At 37.2% G+C, this 9,358-nt stretch overlaps 2 protein-coding genes across 4 annotated transcripts; one reads left to right on the forward strand and one right to left on the reverse strand.

Annotated features, from left to right (window-relative positions):
* Positions 1–3,493: 3,493 nt before the first annotated feature.
* On the forward strand, positions 3,494–6,043 carry RABA2D (RAB GTPase homolog A2D). Its single transcript, XM_022038794.2, has 3 exons — positions 3,494–3,719; positions 3,817–4,014; positions 5,176–6,043. Exons 2-3 carry the CDS (start codon positions 3,850–3,852, stop codon positions 5,659–5,661), a joined length of 651 nt encoding a protein of 216 aa, XP_021894486.1. The 5' UTR covers positions 3,494–3,719; positions 3,817–3,849; the 3' UTR covers positions 5,662–6,043.
* A 377-nt stretch (positions 6,044–6,420) lies between these two features.
* On the reverse strand, positions 6,421–9,236 carry MTPB1 (metal tolerance protein B1). Of its 3 annotated transcripts, XM_088214273.1 has the most exons (3): positions 8,883–9,236; positions 8,042–8,365; positions 6,421–7,769 (listed from the first exon to the last, which is right to left on the reverse strand). In XM_088214273.1, the coding sequence occupies exon 3, from the start codon at positions 7,767–7,769 to the stop codon at positions 6,618–6,620; it is 1,152 nt and encodes a 383-aa protein (XP_088070399.1). In that variant the 5' UTR covers positions 8,042–8,365; positions 8,883–9,236; the 3' UTR covers positions 6,421–6,617. The 3 variants fall into 3 exon arrangements, with proteins under 3 accessions (XP_088070399.1, XP_021894483.2, XP_021894484.2); XM_022038791.2 differs by lacking the exon at positions 8,042–8,365 and having other exon boundaries at positions 8,883–9,235; XM_022038792.2 differs by lacking the exons at positions 8,042–8,365; positions 8,883–9,236 and adding an exon at positions 8,650–8,851.
* Positions 9,237–9,358: the final 122 nt, after the last annotated feature.

Below are 9,358 nucleotides of genomic sequence, written 5' to 3' on the forward strand. Positions count from 1 at the left end.
GCGCGCATGGATGGCCGAGATCTCACGCGTGCGGACAGTTTAAATTTATTTTCAATTTAATCGCGATCGGACGGTCCAGATTAAATCATGATGGACGGCTCAGATTAAAAGAGTAGGGTTATAAACAATCGCATCCACACCCAACCCCAAAACCCAGCCGCCAGAACCCTCGCCGGAGAAGACGACCCAGCCACCGGAGGAACCGGTCGCCGCCACCCGCCGTCGCACCGGAGGATTTTTTGGCTGCCAAACGAGGTAAAATTTCTCTCCTTAGCTCGTTTTTCGATGCTGAACCTCTATGTGGTCAAATCAGAGCCAAACCACCAGTCGATTGCCCGAAAAACACCACCGAAGTCCAGCGGCGCCGCCGCGGATTTCTTCAATTTTTGCCTCCGATGAGGCCCTTCCTGATTCCCGTTCGATATAATTTTTATACCACTGTGACCACCGTCTTTTTCTCTACAGGTTGATTGGAGTAAAATACCAAATTGCAACTCGCGCCGGAGGAGCTGCCGTACCCGAGAGCTTCGCCGCCGGTAACTCTCAGTTTTCTGGAATTTTTTGGCCTACCGAGGGCCCTAGGGGTATTTTATCACAGGAACCAATGCAAATTTGGCCGAATTCAGCCGAAAATGGCCAGAAACGGCCAACCCGAGGCAGATCGCTGTTGTGGGCAGCGGTGCCGTCGCCGGAACACAGCGGAGCCGCCGTTGCCGGAATTTCAAAATTGGCCGAAAGGGGCCTGGGTCTAATTTAGGGTTTTTTGGGGACATGTGTAGATACCAGAAATGTGTTTCAGTTTCTGAAAAAAAAAAATCAGGAAATCTAGGGACTGCCCGTAGGTGCAGTGAGAACCCCATTTCAGATTTCGAAATAAGTAAGGATCTCTCACACTATTTCCTATCACAGCATTAAAGCTTAATAAATGATTAAACGATATTTTATGAATTTATAGATATGTATAATTAATTAAGATTGTTAATGGGGCCCGAACCTGATGTATTTGGTCTATTTCTGTTTGACGTATTTTACAGTCTAAATACAGTATAGTATTTGATTGTTTATTCTGTGATTTCGTATGCATGAATAACTGTTTAATTTATTATGGTTTGAATTATTGTGAACCCGATGTTGCGTTGCTTTGTTTGGTGTACGTTGCTGGTTTACGTATTTATGTTGATTGGGCAATTGAGACTAAGAAAAATAAAGATGGTATGTGAATTTATAAGTGGATAAGTCGATAGCCTCACTAGATATCCTGAGAGATGATGGATGGACCGGGTCCATAGAGAACCCTACTGGGAACGTGGTCTCTCATATCGGACGGGGTATGAAGACTTTATATATTTTGGCACCCATACCGGATGAGGTATGGGGACGGACCGTTTTACCCTCATATCGGACGGGGTATTAAAGTTTATAGTTTTGGCGCCCATACCAGACGGGGTATGGGGACAGCCCTGGAATTAAGTTATTAATGTAAATAGTTCACGTGTAGTGGGAACCCCCTATGGATCCCCATGGATACTAATAGGCTGATAAAATAGGAAATTTATTGCCTGATAATTGAAATACAAAAGCATGATATGTGTTATGTTACAGAGTGTGCGTGATCTTATGATATTTATGATGTAATTATTTTTATAAATTGTTTTCATGAATCTCAACGAGGTAGGTGGACAGTAAAAGGTTTTATTATTGATAAATGAGTTTGTTATAAATTATGTTCCATTGGTCGTTTTATTTTCTACCAACTTTTATTACTGTGACAGTGAGATAGTGTGACATATTTACTGGGCTAGTATAGCTCATTCCTTACTTAACTATTTCATATCAAGAGGACTTGGTTCCCGAGCCCGTTCCGCAGGAAGACGGCGAATAGAAGCCTAAAGATTTATTAGTTTTCTTTATAGTATTTCCTTCAGTTAGTTTATTCTTTCATATCTTTAATACGTTTTGATTATTGTGTAAGGGATGTTAATCACAATCTATTTTATTTCGCTTCCGCATTTAGAATAAATATATACATTTTTTTTTAATTTTCGGGGTCGTTACATTTGGTATCAGAGCCGCGTTCCTCGGATCTGTTCCTTACACAATAATACTTAGAGGAATACCAAACTGAGAATTATTACTCAACCTTTTCTTGTGAAATGCAGGTGCAGAGAGATGATGAGAGGGAGACCCCCACTAAACCAAGCAGCCAGGGATGATTCGCTTCGGAAAGATGTTGAATCAATTTAGTTGTATTACATCAATTATGAAAATGATGTTATTATATCTTTAAAAGTATGAGTGAATATCGTTTAGTGTGTACTTAATCAAATAATGTTCAATTTGGTATTCAGTCTTTAAATTGGTTGGCCAAAAATTTTACTTTAAACTATTTTGATATGGGTCCGAATTCTCTCCTGCTGACTACTTACAAGTCTCTCAACTCTGTGTGTGTCTCTCTCTTTTTCTCTTTATCCTCTGTCCATTTCTTTGCCTAATATGTAGCAATAATATCACATGCCTTGTATAGTTATGCTTTTCATCTGCTGGTCGTTGTTGTAGTTTTGTCTCTCATTAGTTGCTTCTTACCTGCCTTGTTTTGCCGCATCCATTTAACATATTGACTACCGATCGTAAAATATAATAAAATATATTAAAAATTATTTTTATATTTGTAATATTATAGTATTTAATATGATTTATCATTTACATAGAACACTATATTACATAAAATTTTCTTCAGAAATATTTCATATGCTTTTTGTATTAAGAATTTGTATATGCTCTCGAAGCCCTCAATGAGTAATGTTATGAACCATTTGAGTAAAAAATATTTATTCATGGTAAATTTTAATTAATATCTCATATATAACATATATATATATATAAATAATGATAATAGATATCATATATACTGATCGATTCTATAACATATTCGGAGATTTATAATTTTTTTTTTAAATTTTATTATTTATATAAAATTTGTGTCACTCTGTATGAATTTTTAGATTTTAAAGTGTCAGTCAAAATAGTTAAGTAAATTATAAAAGTTTAAAATATCGAGTCAATGATATATTTGTCTTTAATACGATAAATAGATTTTACTTTTAATACGTCGTAACATAAATTATGCCGTTTTAAGAAGTGGTTATTTATTTTCGGATAATAGTATGATTTAAATGGTAATGTAATTCTATCTTTGCAATTACTATTTAAAATGTTAAAACTGAAAAAAGAAAACGTCTATTGGCTGCATGAAATTGGAAATCATGAGCTTGGCCTCATCCAGTTACTCTCTCCCCAACACAATAAAATCCCAATTAAGTAATGGCGTGGAATACACCAAACATCCTCACTGCGGACGCCACCTGCCAGCCTGCCACTACCAGTTCCCATTACAAAACCTTTGATATGAGAATGTTGTCGCTAGCCAAAACGATACCGTTTTATTCCTCCAGTAACCTCCTCTACGGCAATGGGAAAATCTATATATTTATTGGGCCGTTTCGTATCGCACGGTGAAAATCTCTCCTCCTCTGCATTCATCGTTTTGTCCAAATTCTTTCGCTGGTCCGAAAAGGATTCAGTCTGGAAGAAATTTAGCAGAGAAACAAAGAAATAAAACCCTCAAAAAATCTTGACTTTTTTTTTTTGGTGGCCAAATCTTGCATTGGTAAATAGAAAGGAAGGAGAATTCTCTTATCGATCTATCCGCCTTTAAAAGGGTTTGTCAATTGCTTATAGACGCTTACTGTGTTCGTGTTTGTTTTATTAGATCTGTTCTCTCTTTTTTTGACTTGGGTATCGCTGGTGTTTGCTTAGGTTGATCCGTAGGTCGAAGAGGAGGATAGAGAAATGGCGCACAGGGTGGATCACGAGTACGATTATCTGTTCAAGATCGTTTTGATTGGAGATTCTGGTGTCGGCAAATCCAACATTCTCTCGAGATTTACCAGAAATGAATTCTGCTTGGAATCCAAATCCACCATCGGAGTCGAGTTCGCTACCAGAACTCTCCAGGTTGATTTGATCTATTTTGTTTTCTGCTTTCTTTATTTTTTGAAGGATTTGTTTATTGATTTTTCAGTTTTATGATAGAGCGTTTTACGTTGATTTGAAGTTGGGATGTCTCTTTTATGTTTGTTTTTTCTTGTGGATTGGGAGTCCAAGATGACTGAACTATACTCTTATGGAGTTACATTTGGAACTTTTACTCCATGGGTAATGCTTAGAATTAAAAAATGGTTGTTGGAATTTTTTAGTATATAATGTTTTATCAATTTGATTGAATTCTTGTTACCTTTGTAGTTTTTGGATTGTAGGAAACCTTTTTGATCTGGGTTAGATGTTGAGTGTTCTTAGTTGTAGATTATGAAGAAGTGGTAATTGAAGGTTTGATGCATAATCGAGGATTCAATTTTGTGGCATTATTACGTCCAACTCTCTGAACATGTTTAAGTTGCTGTAGGTTACTGGGAGAAGTTTAATCTTCTGATTCAATGAATGGCAGGGGTTATTCACTGTTGGCTGGCGGTGACAGGAGAACTGTGTTTACACAATTTTTGAACTAGAATTGTATATCTTGATCGGATTTTTATGAATTGGATATTTTCGCGGAACATGACCTTTTATTCATTTTTGGGAATTATTAGTTAGTTGGTTCGGCATTAGTTGGTTGAACAAAATAGTCAACTTATTCAACATATTTTATAGCAGTTGATGGGTGGTGGAGGGATAATACTGAGTGGAAGACATGATTGTCATGACCAAATATGTTATGTTGTTAAAAAGCAATTATTGGAGAACCAACTGTCAGTTTAATAGAATACTATTTACAGACTGTGCTAATCAAGCTGTCCTTTCCTCGATAGAATAATCCTGTGTCAATCGTTGTCCTTTTTGCCTCAGGAGTTGAGAAGGATTAGCAATCGGCACAATAGATAACTATTAATAAAAGATCTGTCTCCTATAATTTAGTTTCCTTTATGATGAAAAGGATAAATGTGAATCAGATAGAGGAAAATCGAAGGTTTTTTTTTTTTCTCTCTCTCTCTCTCATGCCCCCTAGTCATGCGTGAATGGGTCAGGAATTGTAAGCTTGCAACGTACATAGAGTTAGAGTCGAAGAAGAATTGTTGCATGTCCATGATATAGAGCTAATACTTAAATTCTTGAATGCAGGTTGAAGGAAAGACTGTTAAGGCGCAGATTTGGGACACTGCTGGTCAAGAGCGATATCGAGCTATTACCAGTGCTTACTACAGAGGAGCTGTTGGTGCCCTCCTTGTCTATGACATCACTAAGAGGCAAACCTTTGACAATGTCCAGAGGTGGCTGCGTGAATTGAGAGACCATGCAGATTCTAACATTGTCATCATGATGGCTGGAAATAAATCAGACTTGAGTCATTTAAGAGCTGTTGCAGAGGAGGATGGTCATGCCTTAGCTGAAAGGGAAGGTCTATCATTTCTCGAGACATCCGCTCTGGAAGCCATCAATATTGAGAAGGCATTTCAAACCATTTTGACTGAGATTTACCATATCATAAGCAAGAAAGCATTGGCCGCCCAGGAAGCCGCTGCCAACACTGCAATTCCGGGCCAAGGAACCACCATCAATGTTGCCGATGCATCAGGGATCACAAAAAAAGGTTGCTGTTCTACTTAAGTTGATAGGTGAAATTTAAAGCACCACAGATTTGGTAGCCGGCAGACCTCTCAACCTTCTCTGTTAATCTTTTATTCTATCTTTTTACTAATTTTTTTGCTGAAAGGAAGACATGTAGAGTACCTTTTTCTTTTTTTATGTCTTTTACTACATTGAGTTGTTATAGCCTGTGAAATTTAAAATGACATTGCATGGTAGTATAGGGAGGATCTGCTCCTTATCTCTTTTGTTATGTTGCCCTTGGGAAACTGACAACTAGATGCTATCTTATTTGAAAGGGGAAAATTTTATGGGGTGGAAAGAGTTTATGTAAGTTTAGTCTTCCCTTCTGGCTTGTGCTTGTTCAGTTTTAATGTAATAAATCATTTTACCTTTTTTGATATGTACTTCGAGTTTATTAATTTTTCGTAATGATCTCACAGTGATTTGTACACAGTAATATTATTGGAATCTCATTATAAGTCTAAGATTCAAAATTGAAAAGGCATACATCAGTATTTGGCAACTAATTTAAGTCATTATACTGAATGATGGGTCATTATTACCAAGTTGGCATAGATGATTCCACTTTCAAATATGTTAAAGAATGGACAAGATGAGCTGCACGTTGGCTGCCTTGTGGAATCTAGGAGATTGCTTGGTTGTAAGTAATTGAATTTTAAAAAGTGCACAATAGTGGGGGAAAAGGATCAAATGGCTGGAAAACCAGTTCACTAATAAAGCACAGGGTGAAAAGTCAACCAATTTCAAGTCATCAAATTCCAACCCAATGAATTGGAGCCTATCATTTGGTCAAGACACAGAAAGCCAAGTTTGATCCTGTTCACGCTTAACCTCAATTAATGAACTAATCAAAGCAAATAAAACAAAATGATGCTAACGTATTTGTTAGTGTACATGTTCTCTCTTTCATGAGTCCCAAGAGTATCAAAACGGAAAACGAACAAGGATGCTACTCATTCAATCTGTACAGTTATGTGATGTATCCTGTGTGATTTTTCACAGAATTCCCTAATCTTGTGAAGTATTTCTGAAGAGCTGACTCCAGGCTCAGCCACTACATGGCAAGACAATGAAATTTTCCCTACTGTTATGGCCCAGACATGCAGGTCATGAATACTGTGAACTCCTCTGATAGATCTAAGACCATTTTCCAGCTTTGCAATGTTAATTTCGCTCGGCGTCCTCTCCATTAGTATGCCAAATATATTCTTAAGCATGGGTAGAGTAGCACTTACGGAAAAAGCAGAGAAGACAAGAGTGCAGATAAGATCCACAACCAACCAATCCGGACGAATCCATATAATGGCTCCACCAATCATTACACCAGCAGATTGTATCAGATCAGCCATGACATGCAAGTATGCTCCCTGGAGATTTATGTTCATTGTCTTGGCTTTTGCTGGAGAACTCAATACCATATTAGTCCCATCTTCCTCAGTTATTGCACAAAGTTCCTCACCCTCCTGATCATCATGGCAATGATTTTTGTCCCCGCGTGCATGATGATGGTGGTGGTGGTGGTGGTGGTGATGACCATGAGCATGATCATGACCCAACCATATGATCATGATCAAATTGATGATAAACCCAAATGATGCAATTGCAAACATGATCGCTCCATTCACCTTCTCATTATTGTGAAGAATTCTGTCAATTGCTTCATAAATTAAGATTCCAGATATTAGCCAGATTAGTTGGACTGATATAAGGGCACCCAAAACTTCAAAACGGCTGAAACCAAAAGACTGGTGTGACGTTGCTCCCCATCCTGAAGCCCACAATGAGAAGAGAGAAATGGAGAATCCGGCAACATCAGTAAGCAAATGAGCAGCATCTGTAAAGACTGCAAGGCTGTTTGCTTTCACTCCACCAATAACCTCTGCTACCATAACCAGTAGATAAAAAAATATGAGCCTGCCAAGTCTCCCTGCAGATCTTGATCTTTCTTCTGATTCCAGAATACTATTTTCTTGCCTGGAAAACGTGCATACTGATTCACAAGGTGAATGTGGTGTCAAAGTAACAAAACTCCCTTCAGAGACAACTGGTGACTCAATATCCTGCTCTTGCTCTGAGCTCAAAATGGACACCTCCTCATACTCCATCTGTTTAGGACAAATAATAACACGTAAGCCAAACTCTGATACTAGAAACTAATTGAAAACTTTAAGACAAAAAATAGGTAGTCTAATTGCCAGATGCCTATATTTCTAAAAGTTTTAAGTTTCACCGGACCAAATTCATAGTCACCACACTTTGCCGATACGGATGACTTGGATGTCAAACTTGGTGAGAGACGCTCGACTGATTTATAAAAAAGGGATATTGTAGTTCAAAATCAGTGGAATAACATCTAACAAAATAAATTATTCCTTACAGACAGGAACTAGAAGGAAATTAACATGCTTCACTTGCAATTGAGATTGACAAAACAAGTTAAGGAACTTTAGCAGAATCTGAATCATTTTTCCTCCCTCCAACACAACCAGATAGACCCTTCTTTGCATTTATTAGGATTTTGCTTGATGTCTGCATTGTTCATGCAACAAAAGTCCGATCACTCATTCCAAATGGTTTTGATTGCACTGAGCCAAAAAGTCATAAATTGTTCTCGCCTTGCCAAACCATCTTGCATTGCTTGCTAAGCACTTGTCCCATTTCTTGCTGAATATGCAGTCACACCAGTATAAAGCTAACGTAGCTTCACACAGGACATACATAAAAACAAACAGTTCTATAATCAGGATTTCCTATTCCTCGTTAATTCAGCATCATGAGATTAAAATTCCAGCTCTAACAGATAAGTTATTCAATGGCATCTCCTTCATCATTAGTTATTCAATTTTCAAAAGGTCAACAGCAATTTTACCCCTTTCCTATCCCTCATTTCTTTTCCCTAAATGATCTTTAAATCAAGAAAGGAAAACAAAGAAGAAGCCATAAATTATAGAGAAAATAGAGACAGAAAATATAGATTTTACACACCACTTGCTTGGTCTCATACGATTGAATGCAACAGGATCGTCATCAGTGATGAAACAACACCAACTTTCAGAAAAACAATAAAACAGTTTCGCATTTGCAGTATTCATGGATCAAGAATCGACATTCACGAACATGATATAATCATCAAATGAACACAAACAAACACAAAAACTAAATTGAGAAAGAAGGAAACAAATGAAAAGACGATCAAATGAAGTCAGGGTACGACATACCTGAGAATGAGATAAGAAAAACGAGGAGCTTCAATGGGGTTCTTTCTTCTTTTAGGATTTGTATCAGCAACATAAACGTCGCTGCTTTTTAAGAAGGAAAAAAATGCGAGGAAAATGAATTCCTGGATATGTTCTTCAAACCTGGAAAGAAGAAGCGATTTCTAGGTTTGAAAACTTAAATTTTGCATAATTTCGTTTCGCCTCCAAAATCCAAAGTTGCAATTTTTGGGGTTCAACCAAAGCCGGCGATGGCCGTTAGAGTTGACGGAAATGGAATCTTCGATTCATGATTATGACGCGCCCTAAAAAAGGCGCTAAATTAGCGGTCTCCTTCCTTGTTTGAGAATCTTATTTTTTGAATTTTTTTTTATTTTTCCCTATCTTATCAGGTTTTTTCCCTTTTTATTTTTATTTATAATTTAACATGTTTTTATTAATTAAATTATTAATTAGTTTACTAAATCTAAAAAATCGTA

This window comes from Carica papaya, chromosome 2, assembly GCF_054855325.1.
Source record: "Carica papaya isolate Zhongbai chromosome 2, ASM5485532v1, whole genome shotgun sequence".
Lineage (NCBI taxonomy): Eukaryota > Viridiplantae > Streptophyta > Magnoliopsida > Brassicales > Caricaceae > Carica > Carica papaya.